The sequence below is a fragment of the Euleptes europaea genome, chromosome 7, assembly GCF_029931775.1.
Source record: "Euleptes europaea isolate rEulEur1 chromosome 7, rEulEur1.hap1, whole genome shotgun sequence".
NCBI classification, from domain to species: domain Eukaryota; kingdom Metazoa; phylum Chordata; class Lepidosauria; order Squamata; family Sphaerodactylidae; genus Euleptes; species Euleptes europaea.
The window spans coordinates 48,189,113-48,212,446 of NC_079318.1; the positions used below are offsets into that span (position 1 = coordinate 48,189,113).

The following is a 23,334-nucleotide window of genomic DNA, read 5'->3' on the forward strand; positions in this document are numbered from 1 at the left end:
CCTCCACACCTGGCCGACAAGCACTTCCGGGCGCGTGACAGCTGACCGGGAACGCGTAACGGTCTCCGAGGGGGGACACGCCGCTAAGCTCAAAAACGTTGCAAGTCGGGGCTTGATTCTCAAGCGCCCCCTAGAGCTCGGTCCTCCTTCCTGCACCCCGAGATGCTCAATCGGGTACAAAGGCGCCAGGGAGGTTTTGCCTTGGATTTGCTGCTCTCTAAATGCATATTTCCCCCAGCCAAATTCTCAGAACTCAAAAATAAGCCCCCAGGCAGAGTTTGGAGAATTCAGATGGGGCAAAGGTGCATCTAGAGAGCGGCGAATCCAAGGCAAACCCTCCCGTGCGTTTTCGCCCCTGATGTGTTAGAAAGGGTCGTGCTGCCTGGAGCGCCCGCTGTTTTCGAAGGCAGAACTTATGCAAGGAGCCTATGGAAACGAATCCCAGCCGCCGCAAAAAGCGCCCAAACAGTCTTCAGAAAAAGTGCACAGGAAGCACGGGGGTCCATCCCACTCCAGAGCTACTCTGCGGTGTCTTAGTATGTTTTTTGTTTGGCACAACTGACCTCAACTTAACCTGAGTACGCATCCCTTTTCTAGAACAAACCTCCTGGACTCAGCTGGATTAACTCTGCATAAAACTGCATCGCCAGTGCTCAATTTCACAACAAGACCAAAGCCCTGCCGCGTTTATTATAGTTGGAACGAACTTCTGCATCGACATCGTGTGCGCTCAGGAGTAATTTCAGTGGAACGTACTCTCTCATAGGTTGCAATCCTACGTACGTTGAACTAACCCGTAGTTCTTTCTGCGTAAACATCAGGGTTGCCAACCTCCAGGTAGTAGCTGGAGATTTCCTGCTGTTACAACTGATCTCCAGCCGATAGAGATCAGATCACCTGGAGGAAATGGCCGTTTGGGCCATTGGACTCTATGGCATTGAAGTCCCTCCCCAAACCCCGCCCTCATCAGGCTCCGCCCCCCCCCAAAAAAACTCCCGATGACGAAGAGGGACCTGGCAACCCTAGTAAGCATGCACACGATTGGGCCGGTGCGCTCCGAAGTAAAATCCCGTTTCGTTCAATGTGATTTACTCTCAGAGAAGCCAGGTGTTCCTTTTGGTTTTAAAATTCAAACATGTCGAGTTTCTCCGTGCGCTTGTTTCCTACGAAAGAAAGACCATGCGTTAGTCAACATCATGAACCGCCTGCTTCAGCTGTCAAAAAAGAAAGCACTCCCTGGTGCAGAGTAGTGTGCTGCTGCAAAGAAACCTAACTTGGCTACGATGGGTCACCAACCCCACTGAATACATAGTCAAAGCGATGCATGCAGTCAATATTTGCCTACATCCGGCGAGGGCTTGAAACTGGGAGAAAAAAGGACACGTGGTGTGTAGGACCCAGTAGATGCCGGTGAAGAGGCGGAGACTGGGCGGGCAGTCGAGGAAGTCATTGGAGGCTTTGGGCTCGGAGGAAGCAGCCCCTGGGCGAAAATCTTGGGCTGTGAGCTGCGCTTTGCAAGCTTAGGTAGGTCTGCCTCGCCTCGCAGTTTCCCTCATCCCTTTCCAGTTTGCTCCATAGCTAATGGCATGTCTGCGAACATGCGGTGACTGTGAAGACCGACGTGGGGGAGGAAATAAATAGGGGCATGCCATTGCCTTCGGTGGACATTGCTAGACAGGAGGGTTACGCAAGATGCATTGCACGCTTTTCTTGGGCTGTTGGTGTGGAGCTTTCTAGAGTGCGTGATTGTGATTTAAATAAGCTAGTTTGGGATCACTGCCGTATTTTGATTAGGACATAAGTCATTAGTGTAACAATCCCGCCTGTGCACATAAATGTGTGTTGCAAGAAAGGAGAAAATTCACAGTGGGTAGCCGTGTTAGTCTGTTTGCAGTAGTCAAAAAGGGCAAGAGTCCAGTAGCACCTTAAAGACTAACAAAAATATTTTCTGGTAGGGTATGAGCTTTCGTGAGCCACAGCTCACTTCTTCAGATACAGCTAGAATGTGAATCCATCGGTCTTTAAGTAGAGGAACAGTATGTAAATGTGAATAGCAGGCTTGATGGGATTAGGTGTGATATTACAGTTGATATTCAAACTAAAGTCAATGCATTTACCTGGGCTGAATAAAGACCTTGCATTCATGGCCCATTACCAATGCTGATTTCTCCACACCCATCTCTCCCCTGGACATCACAGACTCTTCTGCATATCACACCTAATCCCATCAAGCCTGCTATTCACATTTACATTCTGTTCCTCTACTTAAAGACCGATGGATTCACATTCTAGCTGTATCTGAAGAAGTGAGCTGTGGCTCACGAAAGCTCATACCCTACCAGAAAATATTTTTGTTAGTCTTTAAGAAAGGAGAAAGGCACACCTTTTGAACTTTCTCTAGCTGCCTTTTTGTTACATTAGTAAAAAGTGGCCGAACTATGTTTAAGAGATGACTAATCCATGTTAAAATTTGACAACAATCATGTGCCCATACTCCTGAAAACAACCATGTGCAGTATAGGATTGGGCTGCTTTGAATACAGTCAGGTTGATTATAAAGAGTGGAATTTCTGTTATTTAAGCAACAAAAATTCAGAGCATGTTACAGTGAGCATGCTAAGTACCATCAAATCACTTTTGATATGGCAAACCTATGATTTACTAACCCCCAATAGGTCCTATGGTTAACAGCCTCGCTCAGGTCTTGCAAATCTGAGGGCCGTGGCTTCCTTGATTGAGTCAATTCATCTCATGTTGGGTGTTACTTTTTCCTGCTGCCTTCAACCTTTCCTAGCATGATTGTCTTTTCCAGTGACTCTTGTCTTCTCATAAGGTGACCAAAGTATGATAGCCTTGGTTTAGTCATTTTAGCTTCTACTGAGAGATCAGGCTTGATTTGATCTAGAACCCACTTATATGTCTTTTTGACGGTCCACAGTAAAACTCTCCTCCAACACTACATTGCAGATGAACCAACTTTTGTCCTGTCTGCTTTCTTCACCATCCAGCTTTCACACCCATACATAGTTATGGTGACTACTATGGTATGAATTATCTTGATCTTAGTCTCCAGCAACGCTTCCTTATATTTAAGTATCTTTTCTAGCTCGTTCATGACTGCTCTTCCCAATCTCAATCTCCTTCTGATTTCTTGGTGGCAGACTCCCTTTTGCTTGATGACTGAGCCAAGGAACAGAAAATCGTTTAACAATTTCAGTTTCTTTGTCATGAGCATTTCCAGTCTTTGAGCCATTGTTTTGTTTCCCATATTTGTTGGAATATTCTTGTTAAGATTTTGATGGACTCAGTTTCTGTGGCTTGAAATAGCTCTGTTGATATCCCATCTACTCCTAGTGATTTGTTTCTCCTAATTGGTTTGAGTGCAGCTTTCACTCCACTTTCTAAAATTGTAGGTTCTTTTTCAAAAGATTCTTCTTGGAAGGTATTTGTCATCCTTTCATTGCTTTCGTATAGTTCTTCTATGTATTGTCCCCATTGTTTCTTTATTTTGTCCTGTTCAGTTAATGTATTTTTATGTTGATCTTTCAGCATGCCTAACCATGCTTTAAATTTCTCCTTGATTTCTTGGATCTTGTGGAACCGATCTCTTGTTCTTTCTTTTTTGTTGTTCTATTTCTTTACACTGGATAGTGTCTTTAAACACTTCAGGAATGTTGTTTAGATTGTATTTTGGCACCATGAATGTTCTGGTGTATTTCTTCAGCTTTATTGTAATTTTGGATGTTAACAGTTAATGGTCTGTACCACAATCAGTTCCAACTCTTGTTTAGCAGAGAGGATAGAGCTTCTCCATCTTCTGCTTCCGATTATGTAATCTACTTGATTTCTGTATCAGCCATCTGATGTTGTCAGTGTATACAAACATCTGTTAGGTTGCCTGAAATGTGCTCGCAATAAACAACTTGTTGTCTTCACTTAATTCTATGAGTCACTCTCCTGTTTCATTTCATGCCCCTAGCCCAAATTTTCCAACAGTATTTGATTCTGCTTTGTTTCTCACTTTTGCATTCCAGTCACCTATGATGAACAGCACATCTTGGTTAGGTGTGTGATCAATTTCTTCCTGGACACACTAGCGAAAAAGCTTTCAGTTTCTTCCTCTTCAGTATCTATAGTTGGGGTGCAAATTAGAATGATGGTTATGTTGATAGGGTTTCCATGAAGTTCAACTGATATTATTCAGTCAGACTTTGCATTATAACCCCTGATTGCTTTTGCTTTATCTTGCCTCGCTATTAGAGCAACTCTGTTTCTTCTGTGTTTGTCATTTCTAGAGTAATTTTCTGACTGAAATTGTCCTAATCCACTTTAGTTCACTCACTCCCAGGATTGTAATGTTTAAACATTCAAATTCCTTGGTTCTTGTAGGTTGTCCGGGCTGTGTAACCGTGGTCTTGGTATTTTCTTTCCTGACATTTCGCCCGCAGCTGTGGCAGGCATCTTTTATGTTTTCAAGCTTACCTTGATTTATACTTCTCACATTCCATGTTCCCATTATATGTGTCGAACAGGTTTGGACTTTCCTTTTGCATACATTCACATCAACCACTGAACATCCTTTCCATTTTAATCTAGTTATGTCATTATAAATAGTGCTGCTCATACTTGTTCTCTGCTCTTCCTCAGTAGCTGATTGAGTGCTATCCAACTTGTGGGGTGGGGTGCTGTCTTCCAGCGCTATATCTTTTTTAGTTTGGATTGTCTCACTGTCCATCCTCTTCTGCTGATATGGCCACTGATTCATCTTAGTCTGGTGTCTCTACTCTGACCATTCTTCCTTGAGGGACTCTGCTAGAGGTTTAGCCTCTTGACATGGTCTGAACTTCTTATGGTATTGCTTTCTGCTTTGCTGACACACAGAAACCCCCTCACCGTGTTAATGTGTACTTCCAAGAGGAGGTTACCTGGTGGCTGATATTAAATCAATTGATCCAGAATAAAATATACTCTGGTGTTAAGTATGCTGAATAGAATCTGTTGTACAGAGATGTTATTGGTTCTCTCTCAGAAAGTGAGAGAAGCCTGTTGGGGCTCACAGGATTGTAGCCCATGTTGCTAGGGATGAACTAGGTAAGCTTATTGCTTTTCCCCCCCTCCAAAACTGAAGGAGGTACACACTGACATTTTTGGAACTTCTTTTAAAGAAAAGAAGAAAGGGCAAAGCAATACTTAATAAAAGCTGGTTTGTAATATGACTCAAATAAGGAAGTACCTCTTTAAAATAAGAAAAGTAGTTTATTGCGTAAATGGATCAAAGGTAAGAAATACCTCTGAGAATAAGGAGTAAAGCAAACAAAGTGAACTCATGGAAATTTTCCTTACAAAATAACAGATTAATTCAAAGTTTGCTGGCTTCTGTTGATAATCCAGATGAACTGGTCTGTTCATCTTAGGGACGTGCCCTTTGCAGCTATAAGTACCTCTTTACTGCCCTTCCGCTATGCAGGATTTTACTTTGCTATTCAGCATTGATTAACCTCACTGCACATTTCCACATATAAGAGAACTTGAAATATATTGTGTTTGATGAAAGCTGGGAGTCCTAAAATTGCCCACCTAGAAATGGGGGAGGGGTTTGAGTCAACCTTTCATCACTCAGCAGCCTAAACATCTGTCATGACAGTCCATCTAACAAAGACTGATCCTTAAAGAAATTGTAATGGTGCCAACCAGGATAAGGGTGCAACACACCCAAAAACAGTAATGTGACCGTAGCAGTACAAAGTGATGTACTAATTGCATGGATTTCCGATGTGGCCATTGCCACTAACAAGGCAGCAGTAGTGGTGTACTGGTTGGACTATGATCTAGATTCAAAGGTTTGAATCCCTACTCTGCCATTAAGGCTCACTGGGTGACCTTGGGCCAGAAATTCTCTCTCAGCCTAACCTACCTCACAAAGTTGTTGTGAGGATAAAATAGAGAAGATAATGATGTTGTAAATGGCTTTGGGTCTCCATTGGGGAGAAAAGCAAGATATAGATATATAAGTAATGATAGAGGATAGCCTACTTCTGATATAATGGGTCCTCCAAATGTAATTTGTTCCTTTCCACTTGAATTGTATTGTGCTACTCCTATGATCTCTGTTTGTTTCAGATAGCTGTTGGTTGTGCCATTCACAAGCTTCTTCATTTTCCCCTCCTTCTGCAGTAAACATGGCTTCTAATACAAATGTTCTAATGCGTCTGGTGGCTTCAGCATATTCTGTTGCTAATAAAGCAGGAACAATTGTCAGGAAAGTCATGGCTGGTGGAGACTTGGGCATAGTGGAGAAGGTAACTCTATTGATGGATACCTGTACAATTTTGCTTGTAAAAATCTGGGCTTGTTTTGATATAAATCCTGCCAATATCAGATGACTGCAAGAAAAAAGCTGATTCCTTGAACAATTTTAAATCTTCTGTAAGTGTTCAATATGTCTGTCTGTTCACCATCTAGATTTAATGGGAGTCAACCTTTAACAAATAGCCTCTACATATAATTTTATTAATCTTTTTATTGATACTAGAAACTTTAACTGTGTACCAGTTAGTGCACAAAGCAAAGAAAAAATGTTGTTCGCAAGGCCAAAAATGAGTAACTTATTATTGAAATGGAAAACTGGCATGGGGCAGCAGAATAGCTTAAGCCATTTACTGGGTACTGTCTAGTCAGTAGGATAACCTTTCATATAGACTAACTAGATCCTAAACTAGCCAAATGTGATACTGATTTTGATTTGCTAATCATGCCCAGGCAGAGGCTTGAAGCAGTTTCTGCTCCATTGCAACAAAATATAGAATAGGATCCTTGCTTAAGGCTACTTGCTGGAAGCAGATCTTCTCTATTAATGGCTTGGTTCTTGTTTGTTTCATGGATAAATGAAGCTGTGAAAAATGTGCATGAGAGAGATGATCAGTATAAATTGTATGAAGATCATTCACATCGCGGGAGGTTAGGGCTGCCAGGTCCCCTCTTTCCTCCGGTGGGAGGCTATGGGCTGCGGTTGGGATTGTACGCATCACTTCCGGTTTACAATGGGAAGTGCCGCCTCGTGAGGGGCCTTTTCCTCTTAGTTTGAGTGGTAAAGCGGCCCTTTACCACTCAAACTAAGAGGAAAAGGCCCCACGCTAGGCGGCACTTCCGGTTGTAAACCGGAAGTGCTGTGCATGCGGTGTGTGTGCGTGTGTGCACGTTTGCCCCCCAATCCTCAGGTGTTCGGCGGGCAGAGGGCGAATTGCTGGGGGTTTGCCTGCCACCATCGGGCACCTGGCAACCCTACAGGAGGTGAAGGACAGCATGTGTTATGGTCCCCTCCCTTTATCCCTTTATCCTTATAACCCTTTAAGTTAGTTTTGGCTAAGAAATAGTGACCTGTCCAAGGTTTTTCAGCAGCTTCAAGTCAGAGTGAGGATCTGAACGCAAGTCTTCCCAGCTTTAACCACCTGCACCACACTGACTCACTGGATACCTGAACATCTTTTTTGTTTTAAAGAAATAGTCCTCATGATGTTGTTAGGCCCCTAAACTCCCTTCTTGGTGGCCTTCACTCATACTACTATATTTATTCCTCTGGTGTTTTTGTAATCATTCTTTTCCACCTATTATCGAATCAATTTTGCCATTTGTGCTCCAAAAGAATATTATACAAGTATCTCAGAAAGAAAAGCCGAATGCTTATATTAGTCTAAGGCCCAAATTTTGCATCCCCCATGGCAAAACTTGGGGGTATTTTAAAGCACAGAAATAGAAGATAAAAATTTAGACATATAACAAAAGAAGCATCAAATGTATCTAATACCCTAATAGTAAAGTCAGCCAAATCTTTGGATACTTAAATCTGGTGACAGGATCTGTGAATGGTCAAGACAGATCTTTCCACAAACCTGAAAAGGGCTTCAGGTTTGCAGAAAAATCAGAAATCTAAAAAATATACTTTGGTGGCTTTAAAAAATCTAAAAATGATAAACAGAGTGCCTGTAGCTTTAAGCAGTGGATTCCCTCAGTGGCTGTTGCTAGGCAACCACAGATTGCAGGCTGCAGGCTTCAGTTTCTGTGAGTAAAAGGCTGGGGAGAGGGGAGAGGGCCCTTTTCTAATCTTATTTTGGGCTTTGAGGGAGGATTCACTGGGGCCAGGCCTGGCAAGGGTTGTCAGCCCCAATTTGGGAAATTCCCAATTTGAGATTTTGTGGGGGTTGCTAGGCAACTACAGTAATATTGCCAGTTGTCAAGCCTTGGTTTCTGTCAATAAAATGCAGGGGAGAAGGCAGGACATTTTCCAGGGTTGTTTTGGCCTTTGGGGGAGGACTAATTGGGACCAGGCCTGGCAGTAACCACAGGTAGGGCTGTCAAAAAAAAAAAAATTCGGTACAGTTCGGATTCGGCCGAATTTGGCCCTTGTGGGTTCGGTACGTGCCGAAGTCCGAACTCCCCCACTTCGGATCCGTTCAATTCGGCGGGAATTCAAAGTTCGGGGAAAAAATTCGGCCGAATAAAGCCATTAAAAACACAACCGCGCCTTTCCGCGGCTCTGGGGGGGGCATTTTTGGGCTTAGAGGTCCCAAACTTTCAGCAGAGCATCAAAGGACGTATATTGAAAGACTCCCCAAGTTTTGTAAAGATTGGGTCAGGGGGGGCTGAGATATGGGCCCTGAAAGGGGTCCCCCCCACCCTTAATGTGGATCTCTCCGCAGAGCTTGCCGCCCACGCACAAAGCTCCCGGCCCGACAAACAGCTGATGAGAGCAAGGGCGGGGCAGGTGCTAAGAACTTTGCAAAGCAACACAACTGCAGAGCAACCCCTTTGCAAATATGCAAAGGGCGGGGCAGGTGTGAAGAATTTTGCAAAACAATACAACTGCAAAGCAACACAAGCACGCAATGCAAAACCTTTGCAACAGTGCATAGCAACACCTGACACCTGGGAGTTTGCATACCATGGAAAGGGACAGAGGCAGCTAGCTATGCATAATAAGCAGGAGGGGGTAGAATGTCTCCTTTTGCATTGGACTTGGGACCAGGCAGATACATTCTTTAAGTCACCATTTGAAAACCAGTTTTGAGCAAGCATCAATAACCTAACTGATCTTATGAATGAGGAAAAACCTGAAGAATAAAAATGAAGCCCCCCCTCAAACCAGGGAGAGAGAGACTGGAGGGGGAACACACACCCCAGGCAGAACCGGCAAAAGCCCCCTTTGGCTTCCCCCCCCCACCCACAGAAACTGCTCCCTCCCCACACACACACACAGACTCTGCTTTCCCCCCCACACACACACAGAAAAGAAAAAATATAGATTAAAGCCCCCAAAGGGGTCTTACTGTGGCTGTCTTCTGTTCCAGCAGGAGGGGCTGGGAGGCTGGGTAATCCAATATGATTCCATTTGTATCCAATATAAGATCCATATGTATGCATCTCTCGAGGGTGATCCATTCATCCCAATAGGGGAAAGGGGAAAGCCCATATCTCGGGGGGTCCTGACCCAATGTTTACAAAACTTGGGTGGTCTCTTAAAAAGCCTTGACTGAAGCTCCGCCGAAAGTCTGGGATCGGCACACCCAAAAATGCGCCCCCTGCAGCCATGGAAAGAGAAAAGGGGGGGAGCCAATATTTCAGCCCCCACTGAACCCATCTTTACAAAACTTGGGTGGTCTCTTAAGAGGGATTCTCTGAAGCTATGACAAAAGTTTGGGGGCTGAACCCCCAAAAAAGCGCCCCCTGCAGCCACGAAAATGGAAAAGGGGGGAGAGGAAAAAGGGGTGGAGCCCATATCTCGGGGGGCCCTGACCCAATGTTTACAAAACTTGGGGGGTATCTTAAGAAGCCTAGTCTGATGCTCCGCTGAAAGTTTGGGGTCGGCACACCCAAAAATGCGCCCTCTGCAGCCATGGAAAGAAAAAAGGGGGGGAGCCCATATCTCGGGACCCCCTGACCCAATGTTTACAAAACTTGGGTGGTCTCTTAAAAAAACCTGTCTGAATATCCCCTGAAAGTTTGGGGTCGGTACCCCAAAAAATGCGCCCCCTGCAGCCACGGAAAGGAGCGAATGTGCACAAGCACCCCCTCACACACACATGAGGATTTCCCTCTCTCTCTCTCTTTCCCCGGCCGGCCGCACATCAGCTGATTCCTCCAGCACTCAATCCTGACTGATTGGCCAGAAGAAGACCCAGCTTGGCCACCGATTGGCCGGGGGAGGAGAATGCTGCTTACTGACGGTTATGCTGCTTACTGACGGCCGAATTGGCCGAATTTATTCGCCGAACTCCCGAACTCGCTGAATTCGGCCCCCCCGGTTGCCCGCCAGTTTTGAGTTCGGATCCGTCCGAACTAAAAACCGCCGAATCAAGGGAAATTCGGCTGATTTTCAGTTCGGGCCGAACCGAATTGACAGCCCTAACCACAGGCAACCTGCTAACAGATGATTTGCATGACTCACTCAGGCCTGGCTTCTTGCTACTATTCAACAGCAGTCACTGCACGAAAGCCAATGTGATGTAGCGGTTAGAGTTTGACTAGGATCTAGGAGACTCACGTTCACATTCCTGTTCTGCGATGGAAGCTCCCTGGTTTACCTTGGGCCAGTCACCCACTGCCAGCCTAACCCACAGTCTGTCTTTGTATTCACTCTGTTGTTTGGGAATACTCACCTAAGATGGGAAGGGCAGTTAAAGCAAAAGAGATGTAGCTACTGACAATCAAAAATGAAAGCTTGAAAGAAAATAAAGAAGAGGATCCCAGACAGCAGACATTTTATATTCTCTGTTGCTAGAAGAGTATGCCAAGTGAAAATCAGTGGCCTTAGAAATTTATGATTTTGCTTAAGATTGCAATATCTTTGATATTAGCGTATTCCCACTGGGAGTGGGAGGGTGGGAGTTCTATATGATCTGTATTATTGCTATGAACATAAACTAATTGATTTTTCCTTCCTTCTAGTGTGGAGCTAATGACCTGCAAACTAAAGCAGACAGACTGGTACAGATGAGTATTTGTTCCTCCCTGGCACGGAAGTTCCCAAAGGTGACAATTATCGGGGAAGAGGTGAGGACTGTGACATCCTGCAGTTTTCCCTTTGTGCTTTTCATTGATTGTTTGCTTAGTTTGATATGCTATTTGTTCTGACCTGTTAATTTTGGAACACCCCCAACATAGAAATCTGTACCATTTAGTTATGGTTCCCTCTCATTGTGAGCATTCCTCCCATAAGGTCCGCAGTTGTGTAGATCTGCATGCTCATATGTAGGGAGGTGTGTAGTGGTGGGGCAGAAGTCCCACTGCCCTATGGGCCTCTTGCTTCTGCTAGTAATTTGTGGCATACTGAGCCCATGTTATCCAGCTTATAAAAGCTTCCCTGTCTGGCTTCTTAGACGTAAGTAGGTGAGTTTCCGTTTACTAGATTGGGTGAGCATTGTTGACTTTGAATGTGTGTATCTTATTTTAATCAGGATCTTCCTTCTGAAGAGGTAAATGAAGAACTGCTTGAGGATGGCCAGTGTGAGGAGATACTGAAGAAAGCATGTCCTCCCCAGTATAATTCTGTCAAAGAGGAAGAGGTATTTAAAGTTAGGTTTTACTAATGATTGAACTGTTCCAGTATGATAGGCCCTGTTCCAATATGCTAGTTTTTTGCTGAACGTGCCACTGCTACTATTGGGTTCACAACTGAGGAATCCAATAGTAAGTTGGTGTTAAATTATTGCTGGCTCCCAGGAGGCCATGGCTCAGTGGTAAGAGCTTCTGCTTTGCATGTGGAAGGTCCAAGGTTCAATCCTTGGCATCTCTGCTTAAATATGATGAGATTCTGGAGAGCTGCTGTCAGTCAGAGTAGACCATACTGACTCAGTAGACCAGGGGTCCCAAAGCAGTGCCTGTGGGCACCATGTCACCCGCCAACACCTTTTCTGGCAGCCACCCAGTGTTTTTGGAAGTGCGTGGGGCCTGGTAGGGCTGTTGCCCAGCAAGGATTCTGACTGACTATTGGAGAGTTGATTAGCTGTGCAGATTTGTTTTTAAATGTTGCTTTGGCAGCAGCTGCCACTACAGCACAAGGATCTGAACAATGTTAATGAAGTTAGGCTGTGAGAATCATTTTGTGGCTGGCTCTGTCTCCTGCAGCAGCCATTATGCGGTAGCCATTTTGTTCCTGCACCCACCATGCTATGTCAGAATTCCAAATGTGCCTGCAAGCTCAAAAAGGTTGGAGACCCCTGCAAATAGACCAGCGGTCTGCCTTATATACTAAGGCAGCTTCAAGTGTTTATTTACAGTATTTATTCACCTCTTTTAACTTGAAAAGGATTTTATTTATTTATTTGTGTTATTTATAGTCTGTCTTTCTCACTGAGACCCAAGGTTTTTTATGTAGTTCACAGGTAAAGCCTCTAAAAACAATAGCTATATTCAGCTGTAACTTCTGGTTTGTTTGTAAGCTTGATTTGCACATCCCCTCTCCCTTCCTTTGCACACAGAGCAGCTATTAAATTTACTACTTTGAAAATAATTGAATTTTCTGACATTCCATTTAGGATGCTTTAAAATTTGCAGTTTGTTTCTTGCTTTCAAAGTGAGTTTGTAAACCATGATTTAGAATCCCAGTTTGTAGGCAAGAAACAAACTGCAATTTGTTAGAGATCCTCAGTTTAGGATTTCACAACAAACTGTGGCTTCTTTCAAACCAGGAACTGTTCAATACTCTGCATGTTAAGCTGGTGGAAAGGGAGTACACGGGTACCAGGATAAAGCAGGCTTGTCCTTGTTTGCTGGTCAGCCAGTCACGTTAAAACCTTTCACTGGTTTGAGAATATAGAAACAAACATCCTCTAAAAACAGAGGCATCAGGTTTCAGAATTAAATAGGAACCAGTACAAAGGATTTGATAGGAAAAAAAGTGTTCAGCAGCCTTCTAAAAGAGCAAAGTGAGGGGAGCAAGAAGATCCTCTAGGGGGAACTGGTCTTCCAGTATTGGGGCAATAACTGGTTAGGTCCTGCAGCTGGTTAATGCATACTTTGCATTCTCATATGATGGAAGTTGGAGCAGGTCCTTATCAGCAAGTATCAGAGTGCTGGAGGAACCTGCTGCAAAAAGCCTAACATCCCTTTCTTTAAATTTCTAGTGGCACTCATTTCTTTCATACTACCGTCATTTCCGCCCTTAGAATAACCATGTGACCTCTTCCTTCCTGCTAGCAGAATTTGCATATTGTTGACTTGTATTTCTTCTTGAAACTCACTGGTTTTAATTCTTTCCAAAGCTTGTTGTATGGGTTGACCCGTTGGACGGAACCAAAGAATACACTGAAGGTCTGGGTTTTTCTTCTTCTTTATATGTACTGAGAGTTTTTTTATTTTGAATAAGCATAATGCGGAATGTTTCTGGAATATTCAGTTTTAACCTTTCATGCATAAATATGTCATCCTTTAACTAGACAGATAGAGGTTGTGATCACTTGAAAACCTAGAAGATTGGTTTTGGTAGTACAATAAAAACTGCATTACAAGAGGAATTATCAGTTTTGTAATTAACAAAAAATGTAGCCCTGAACAAAGTAACACCCTTCTAAGTACATGGAAGACTTAGAAGGGTCTAACTCTGCTGAAGAATGAGCTGTTTTTCATTCTTCTTCCATTGGTGTGATTCTATTATGATTAAGGCCCACCATGACCTTGTTTGTCACTGAAGCAAGAAATCACATGAGTGATTTTCTTTGTGAGAAATCATTTCTGTGAAATAGTTGCTGTGCCAGTGAAAAAGATAGTCTGGTGTGTACAATGATGGTTCCCTGTATCAACCTGCTTCAGGTAAATCATACAGCCCTGACGAAGCAGCCTGCAGAACACAGACTTAGGCTAATTCCACTATCCTGAAAGTCTCTGAGAACAGGTCTGTCAGGCCGCAATTGAGGAACTACTGCTTCTCTAAAGGCCCCTGGAAACAAAAGTTCAGTGAGCAGGTGGCTGCTTAGTTGTGATCCAGTTGATTACTACTTGGGCATTAAACGTCTTAGGAGATCTAGAGCAGAGCATCATCTCTGAAGAAAACCTATGTTGGAGGGTGGTTGTGCAGACAGTGAAAGAAAGGGAAATACTGCCAATCATTTTGTATACAAGAATAAAAGGAATGACTAGAATAGATTGTTTTTTACATGGCAGTGATGCAGCCAGTAGCCTCTTTCTTTCTAGACATATCCTTTAGGGTGGGAAACCAGATAGTTGTAAAGTGATGTTGGGAGAAATGAGGTCTGTCTTAGTTCTCCCTTTTTATCAGTATGTCAGCAAAGTGCATGAATTACGTAAGAATTAGGAGAAACCCAGGCTATGCATCAGGAGAACAATTATAGCCAGGATTGTTTGGATCGTTTATATCAAGAAAATATGCGTCTCTGTACCAAGGAAAAAATGTGTGGCTTGTTGCCCCCCCCACCCCCAACACAAACACACACTTTTCTGAAGATCTTGTTCTTGTTATGGTGCTGAAAATTCTGGCTAAAGGACCCAATAGAATTACAACTCTGTAATCTAAACCTTGCCCTGACCTGGATTGCCCAGGCTAGCCTGATCTCATCAGAGCTCGGAAGCTCAGCAGGGTCAACCCTGTTTAATACTTGGATGGGAGACCACCAAGGAGTACTCAGGGTCCACTACACAGAGGCATGCAATGGCAAACCACTTCTGAATGTCTTTTGCCTTGAAAACCCTATGGAGTCACCGTAAGTCAGCTGTGACTTGACAGCAACAACAGCAAAAACTAAACCTCAGTCTCCATGATCTATAGCTCACTCGCACGTCATTTGCAATATGTCTGTATTTGCAGATGTATCTGTCTCAGGTTCACCTCCAGAAGAGTTGATATAGTTATTAGTGTTAGATGAAGAAGAAAAAGAAGAGTTGGGTTTTATACCCCAATTTTCTCTACCTTAAGGAGTCTCAAACCAGCTTACAATCTCCTTCCCTTCCTCTCCCCACAACAGACGCCTTGTGAGGTAGGTAGGGCTGAGAGTTCAGAGAGAACTGTGACTAGCCCAAGGTCACCCAGCTGGCTTCATGTGCAGGAGTGGGGAAACAAACCTCGTTCACCAGATTAAAGTTCACTGCTCATGTGGAGGAGTGGGGAATCAAACCAGGTTCTCCAGATAAGAGTCCACTGCTCTTAACCACTACACCATGCTGGTTCTTAGATGAGGATCTGAGAGACCTAGGTTCAAATCTTAACACTGCCATGAAGTTCACTGGGTGACCACTGGGCCAGTCACACACTCTTAGCCCAACCTACTTCACAGGGTGGTGGTATGACGGTGGCAGAAAGTTAGAATTATATGTGGTTTGTCTTTTTCTTCCATGTGTCCTCTTTTTTATAGCTGCAGCCAACTATATTTATTACCTCTTCCAGGTCTTCTTGATCATGTAACTGTTCTTATTGGAATTGCTTATGAAGGAAAAGCAATAGCAGGAGTTATCAACCAACCCTACTACAACTATGAGGTAGAAGACTATTTAATTTGCTGGAAACTATTGAATAATTCTTATTTTAAGGGCACATGCTCATTTCTGTACACAGCACTGCTAACTGTCCATAGCTAACTTGAAGGGGTTGGGTAACTTATTTTTTTTCTGACATCCCTCTTGTCAAATATAGTACCAACGATCAATACTTATTAACCTCTGCAAACCTGCTGCAATTTATGGAGGACATGGGATAGTACTCTCCATAAACCATTAACAAAATTGAGTATCATTCATAATTACTGTTCAAAATTCCTAGTAGTCTATGTAGGATCCAAACGTTTGGATCCATACAGGGACCCCATATAGAAGATGGGCTGTGATCCTACTTGCAATAAGCTATACACAGCAGTATAGACCACAGTCCCTAATGATTTATCCAAGCAAGTTTGTAAAACCATTTTGTACAGGTCAGATTTTGTACAGCTCATTTTGTGGAGCTCAGATGGGTACTAGAACCACGGGGTCTGGATGAACTTCTTAACCTTTATCACATACTCACTGCCCGTGATAGAACTACACTGGACAGCAAATGCATACAATTTGGAGATATTACAATAATGCTTCTGAATCAGTTTTTCTCTTTAAACAATATAGCTGGTAATACTTCCACTTAATATACTTTCCATCTTTCTCTTTAATGCCTCGCTGAAGGCCATCGTTACCATGTCTTGAATTTTGTACCGTATCTGCAGGCAGGTGCAGATGCAGCCCTGGGCCGAACAATCTGGGGAGTCCTGGGTTTGGGTGCCTTTGGATTTCAGCTCAAAGAGGTGCTGGCCGGGAAACATATCATCACCACTACACGGTCACACAGCAGCAAACTGGTCAACGACTGCATTAGTGCTATGAACCCCGATACTGTGGTGAGAGTTGGAGGGGCAGGAAACAAGGTACGGAGATAATTTTATTTCAGCTTTACGAAAGTGAGGAAAAAATGTTGTTGTTTTTTAGAAAATCAAAACAAGAAGTTATTCCGTGAATGAAGCTAGTGCATTCCTCCCCCACTCCCTCGGCTTTCCGGAGACAGGAACAAGGATTTTTCATTTATTCAAGGAAGACTACATAGCACATAGGCTTTTAGACAAAATAATATAACAATAACTGAAATACATGAAAAAAAGGAACATTCAGCACTTCAGGAAAAAGTAAATACTGAATACATATTTTAAAATAACGAATTAAAATTACAAGTAAAATAGTCACAGAATCACTGGATATTTAACTTGGCACTAAATTAATGGCGGTAGCTCAAATTTTTAATACAGCCAAGATGTATTTTGCAACTGCCAGAGAGATGTGATTTTCATTTCTGGACAGAAGATTAAGTGATAATTCTCTGAACTGCTGGGGAAAGTGACAAGGGGAGTTATCAGAGAAGCTGTTAAATTACCGTAGAATTTGCTTGTGAAGAAAAAATGTGTCAGGATTTCAGCCACCTCGAGACTGCAAGAACAAATCCTTTGAAGGTGCAGCATGTTAGAAAATCTTCCAAAAACATCAGCAATAGGTAATGCATTGAAACGGGCCAGGGAGAAGAGACAGCGATAAAAGGGAAGAGACACTTATTGCGACAAACAGTCTTGAAGGAGTAAAACCCAGGCACGATGGAGAGCAAATTCATTGGGCATCTGATAGAACATGATACTGGTCTAATAGTTCAAGTTGTTTTTTAATCAGAGTACAAGCTCTATCAAAGCCTAGCTCAGATGAGCTAGAGAGGGAAAGCCCTAGTTATTTTATTTTAGAATCCAGAAATTGGGACCATGGACTTCCAAAGGAATCATAGTGTGACCAAAGCAAAAGGAGAGGGAGGGATTGAGAAAAGTGTAAGAATAGTCTAAACCTTAGGGCAGCAAACCAAGCAGAAGTGGCAAGCTGTTTCATGCCACTTTCAAGGCACAGGACTGATGAAGACACACATCTGGGAGTGGCAAATAATGCTCAGAGGAAAGATGATTGAATGGCTTCTATGTGGGAAGCAAAAGATAGAAGATAGACTATGATTTTTGCCTGAAATACCTGTAAAGCTATATTGGCCACCACTGGTAAAGAAGAACCTTTGGATAACTGCCATGTTGGTATTTGTACTTGCTAAGGTATGATGAGAATGAGGAATCCATGAGAGAGAGGCATGATGTAATAAGCCTAAATAATTAAACATCATCTTGAGCAAGTTTATTTGTTTATCTAAGGACCAAAAGAGAGAGTGATGCTGTCTAGAATAGGAAAAGATTATTACTTTGGATTTATGGTAATTTATGTGGAGAAATTCAGCCAACCAGTAAACTGAAAAGATTTTAAAAGCTTGCTGCATGCTCTTTGCTGAGAGGGAAAGTAAAACAGCATTGTCAGCATAGAGAAGAATAGGGACTGGATGACCTGCCAGTTTAGGAGCATGAATATCATCTGCAGTAAGTTTCTGGGAAAGGTCATACAAGTAGAGATTAAAAAGTTGCAGAGCCAACACACAGCCCTGACTTACTCCCCTGGTAGCTGCAATTGGACTGGTTAAATAACCCTGGGGGTTTTATCGTCCCCTCAACTTGGAGGGTGCATAAAAACGTTTAATTACATTTAAAAGCCTAGGTGATACTGAAGTAGCCTCCAGTTTCTTCCAAAGTCGTCTGCGGGAGATTGAGACAAATGCTGCTTGCAGATCAATAAATACAGCATAGAGCATTCCCTTCTTTTGAGAACTGTACTTTGCAGCCAAATGGTGCAAGACATGGGCATGGTGCAAAGCCGAATTCCCTCTTCTAAGCCAAACTGTTCAGGACCCCAAATCCTGGAACAAGGATTAAATTTTAGAAGCAAACTCTGTGGTATCACAGATCAAATGTACACTATTCTGTTTGTTTGTGTTTACTTACATTGTACTTGTTTTTTTGTTGAAAGCTGTTTTAGCTACCTTTGGAGAGAAAGGCAGGACATACATACTCAAATAAATATAAATAAACACACTCTAATCCCAATTAGATACCGTTTTATGCAAGTGCTACAAAAGCTTTGTGGACTACTTTAGTTCTCATTGAATCCTGGGACCCGGTTAGCATTAGGACAGGGGTGGGGAACCTTTTTTCCACCAAGGGCCATTTGGATATTTATAACATCATTCGCGGTCCGTACAAAATTATCAACTTAAAAATTAGCCGACCAAGCCCCAAGCAGGCAGCTGCCCCAGATGACCCCCCCCCCACGCAGGCAAGCAGGCAGGCATCCAACCAGTGGCGCACTCGCCCACCTGTTGGCACAGGATGGTCTGTTGCACCAGCTGGGCGTAGCCATCCAGCCACACGCTGGAGTTGCTTCTGCTCTGCATGGTCGGGGCTGGATTCTACAGCCGGCTCCTGCTACCTCCGCCTGCAGGGATGAAATGAGGGCACACTGGCTAAGAACTCCCCCCCCCCCCGCGCACATTCTGGCCCTGCCCCCCTTAACCCCTCCATTGTCGCTACTTCCGCCCCCAGCCCTCTTGTAGTACAGAGGGAATACGTTTCTCCTTGGCCCGGGTGGGAAAGGGTTAACACAGTTGCTTGGGTGGTCCTAGCAGCTCCATAGCTAATGACTCTTCTGCAAGGGGGGAAAAAGGTTCCTTTTCTCAGCAAAACAAACTCACATCTGCCTTGAATAGAGGTTACTCCTGGCCGTGGGTGGGGGGCAGATCACCAGTCTTAGATCCTTCTGAGCTAGAGATCTGCCAGGACCCACAAAGGGCCAGACCAAATGATGTCATGGGCCTTAAATGGCCCCCAGGCCTGACGTTCCCCACCCCTGCTTTAGGAGGACAAAGATCATTCTGAGCCTGGCCTGGGAAGCACACTAATAATGGTCCTAATAGTGCTGGCCAATGACCTTGGGGATTAGTGGGGTAGAACAAGCGATAATGGAAAAATACCTTACGATTCTATCATAGTTTTATTTTCCAGAGGACATGCATCCCTTCTTCTCTCAAGTAAGCCAAGGAGCCTTGGCCCACCCCTCAGGAATTGCTGCTTTTCCCTATGGACTTAATGTTCCTGAATATCAAACACGTTCACCTTGTAAACATTACAAGTAAAAACTGCTTATTAAAAATATATGGAACTCCTGCATCAAAACCAAAAGAGGCATATTTTAATGAAATAGGTGCATGCCTTACCTGTAGCTAAAAATGTCATACAGAAGTGGTTTTTTGTTGTTGTTGTTGTTGTTGCTGTAATCAGTTTGGGCTGCTTAGATCTCATCTAGAAAAGGATTCCCTTTGTTGCATAGCTGATTCAGTGTTTCCTATTATAGCAGCAGTGTGATGGATAAAAAGAAAAATACACGCACAAGTCTGCTGTGTAGCTGTTGAAACTAAAGAAGACAAGTATGCAGCCCTAATCATTGATAAAGTTTGTGGGAATGTTAGTTTTTTAAGACATTATGTGGGTATCAATTGTGAAAAATTTCTGTGAATTCTTTCTTTGTTGTCAGATCATTCAGCTTGTAGAAGGCAAGGCTTCTGCTTATGTATTTGCCAGCCCTGGGTGCAAAAAGTGGGATACTTGTGCCCCAGAAGCTATTTTGCATGCAGTAGGAGGTGAGTTAACTGATAAGACATTGTTTAGACTAATTGAAACGTTTTCAACGTACTTAAAAATGCAGCACAAAAGTATTGAAATTTGTGTGCTGGGTGTATCTTTTTGCAGTTTGCTAAGTGTTGAGTTTACTTTAGTATTGCTTTGCCTTTATGACCTGTGCGATTTTTACAGTTAGTTGTGTTTTCTTGATGCTCCTTCGTCTTAATAAAGTTAGGGGCCAAAGCAAATGTGACTTGGGGAGATTTGTGATTGGATCTTTCCAGTGTTTTTAAAAGTAAATTGCAGCTGCAAAAGTTGAGAGGAGAATTTATTCAGATTGGAGCCATGGTGCTGAGGTTTCACCTGCATGGCTTCACCTAAGTTGTGGGGACGGATTTCCTTTCTCCCTCTGTGCCATGGTCCTGACCCAGATCTCTCCTCCTTACACTCGTACTTACTCACACTCTTTTCCTTTAAATGCTGGGCCAATCTGATCATAGGTCTTCCAGCTTTTCATTTGAGTACCCTAATATTCCCTAGCAACAAACTTAAGTGGGAAACATACTATAAAACTATTTTAAGTTAGGATTATAGTCTAGATTTGGGGTCCTCAGCCATGTTGAGCTTGTGGGCACTTCTGAAATTCTGAGAAAGGGTAGTAGGTGCCATGTGGAACGGTATAGTATAACCCAGTCTCATCAGATCTTGGAAGGTAAGCTGGGTCGGTACTTGGGAGATCACCAAGGAAGACTCTGCAGAGGAAGGCAATGGCAAACCACCTCTGCTTCTCACTTGCCTTGAAAGACCCTTGCTGTGGTCACCATAAATCAGCTGTGACTTGACATCACTTTACTTACACACACACACACACACAGAGTAGGTGCCTCCACAACACGGCAGGCACAAAATGACTGCCAAGAGGGGGACAAGTGCAAAACGTTGGGAGGTTCAAGCAAACCTCCTATGGCCTTTTGAAGCACCTCTTGTGCCAGTGAGGTGGATAAAAGCTGAAATTGGGTCTCTGTTCTGGAAAATAAGTGTTTTAGGGACGAAAGAAGTGGTGCCAGCAATCACATTGGCAAGTACTATGGGGTCTGTGGATATCATGTTAGCTATTACTGGTGTGGATTAATTTCAATGTAGATAATCAAGGGAAAAGAGAGGTCTATTGCATTAGCAAAGGTCTATTGCATTGCATTAGCATTTCTTTGTAGAAATGCAACTGCTGTGTCTAAATACACAAACACTAATACGGTATTTGTTTTCCTTTTTTTCAGGCAAGCTTACTGATATTCATGGGAATTTCTTTAATTATAATAAAGAGGTCAAGCACATGAATTCAGGAGGCGTCCTTGCTACCTTGAGAAATCATGACTATTATGCCACTAGAGTTCCTGAGGCAGTTAAGCAAGCTCTCGTGCCTTAAAAGATGGATGGTGCGTTCCATTTAGTTGGGAAGGAATTTCTGTATTATTCTTAGCTGGAATTGTTTATGGAACTGGGTTAATGTTCCCTTCTGCTATAATGCTTAGTGATCTGTTTTTGTTTTTTGTTTTTTTAAATTGGTATACAGTATAGTACTGGTTGGGAGTTTGACTTGATTTTGGATGGGAAAATTGATTTTCTTTTTATTAACGTCCTAAATATATGTTGAACTTGACAATTCAATATACATTCCTATTGAATAGTTGGATCCCAGACCAATCCCATTAGCTTGTTAACTGAAGGAAAGACACAAAAACTGTAATCACGCCTCTGTTGCCTTTTGATGGTACCAAGTAACTTTTGTATGTAAATGTACATAGTTCAACTTTTATACAAAGAACATCATTTGTCTTGAGTGGATTCAAAATGTCAGAGAATAAAGTAATGATTCCTATATTACATCTGTATATCTGTAAAAGCTTTCAAGGAATTGATATACTGAAGGTTTAACAATTCCCACTCACTGTCTTGCTTGACTTTTACAGCTTCCACAAAGAATATTTTAGAAGATTGGAAAAAAGTTCTCGTATGAATCTAGCTCTTTGCTTATGTGCATTCACTTGATTTCTATCAAGAATTAATAATAGGATACTTAAAACATGTATTTATTTCAGAAGAAAACTATATTTTAATAAAACCCAGCATTAGCATATTTAATGGCAGAAACATTATTTAGGTTATGACTCCGTTCGCAGCTTAACTAAAATATCTTTTTTAGGTCAAATTTAAAACTGAGCTTTGCAAAGACAGCTACACTTACAATGGCATAGAAAATGTTTAGTTACATATTTTTTGTTATTGACACTCATTTGCTAAGCCTGGTTCCCAAACACTGTGGGATATAAATCTGTTTCTAGTGTGTATCATGGGTGGGTATACAAAACAATCCTTTGCACATCCAAAACTAGCGTATTATGGAGAAGTATTCCAACTTGGCCAAAAATAAAAAAGCCTTTTAAAAAAAGGTGGAGGGCTGCAGTGGAAAGGTCTTGATGCATGCGTCTCGCACTTCATGGCCTTTCAGCTTCCAGCTCTGTATGCGCTAATTGAAGGTGAGCACTTTGTCAGTTGGCCCAATCAAGATACCCAAAAAGGGACGGATAAATTCTCATGATCAACCAGGCCTAGATAGGAAGACCCACCTTGTAGGCTTAGAATTAGGGCATACCAGTGATCATAGTTTGCTTCTTGCCTTATCAATAGTGACCCCAGTAGGAGCAACCGTCTTCTGGCTTTGTGTTTAAGTTGTTGAAATCAACACATTAATAATTTTCATTAACTGAAACATGCTGTTTTATGTTGATGCTACTGATAAGCTGAATGTTATAGGCTCCATTACCTAGCAAGACTTCCTTAGCAAAGATAGCCAGTGTGATATAATGGTTAGGGTATCAGGCTAGGACTAGGAAGAACCAATCATATCATGAAGCTTTACTGGGTGACCTTGGGCTAGTAATTTTCTCGCATCCTAGCCCACTGTCCTTGGGAGAATGATGTACTCTTCCCCTGAACCATTGGGAGAGTGTAGGGTCAAATAATGTAATTTTATAATGTGCATGACTATTCTTTCATGTTAGAATATTTCGGTTAGTATAATTTTTCTACATTTCTCCTAGAATATAACTCTGTTATGCGTAGTTTATGAGATTATTTCCCTCAGTTCTCTCTCTCTGTTTAGAATACAGCCACAGGGCCTATAATTTTAAAGAAGGCCAGCATGAGAGAACTATTTAACTCTTTTCCCTTAGGCTGATTTTCTGCCAAAAATTGCAATCCCCCCCTGCACACACTGTTTTCTCTG

The 23,334-nt window shown here is 42.7% G+C and overlaps 1 protein-coding gene across 1 annotated transcript; it reads left to right on the plus strand.

Annotated features, from left to right (window-relative positions):
* The first annotated feature begins 6,178 nt into the window (after positions 1 to 6,178).
* On the plus strand, positions 6,179 to 21,498 carry BPNT1 (3'(2'), 5'-bisphosphate nucleotidase 1). The gene is made up of 8 exons (XM_056852849.1): positions 6,179 to 6,299; positions 10,942 to 11,046; positions 11,451 to 11,558; positions 13,257 to 13,305; positions 15,392 to 15,483; positions 16,200 to 16,397; positions 19,963 to 20,068; positions 21,326 to 21,498. The coding sequence occupies exons 1-8, from the start codon at positions 6,180 to 6,182 to the stop codon at positions 21,472 to 21,474; spliced, it is 927 nt and encodes a 308-aa protein (XP_056708827.1). The 5' UTR covers position 6,179; the 3' UTR covers positions 21,475 to 21,498.
* Positions 21,499 to 23,334: the final 1,836 nt, after the last annotated feature.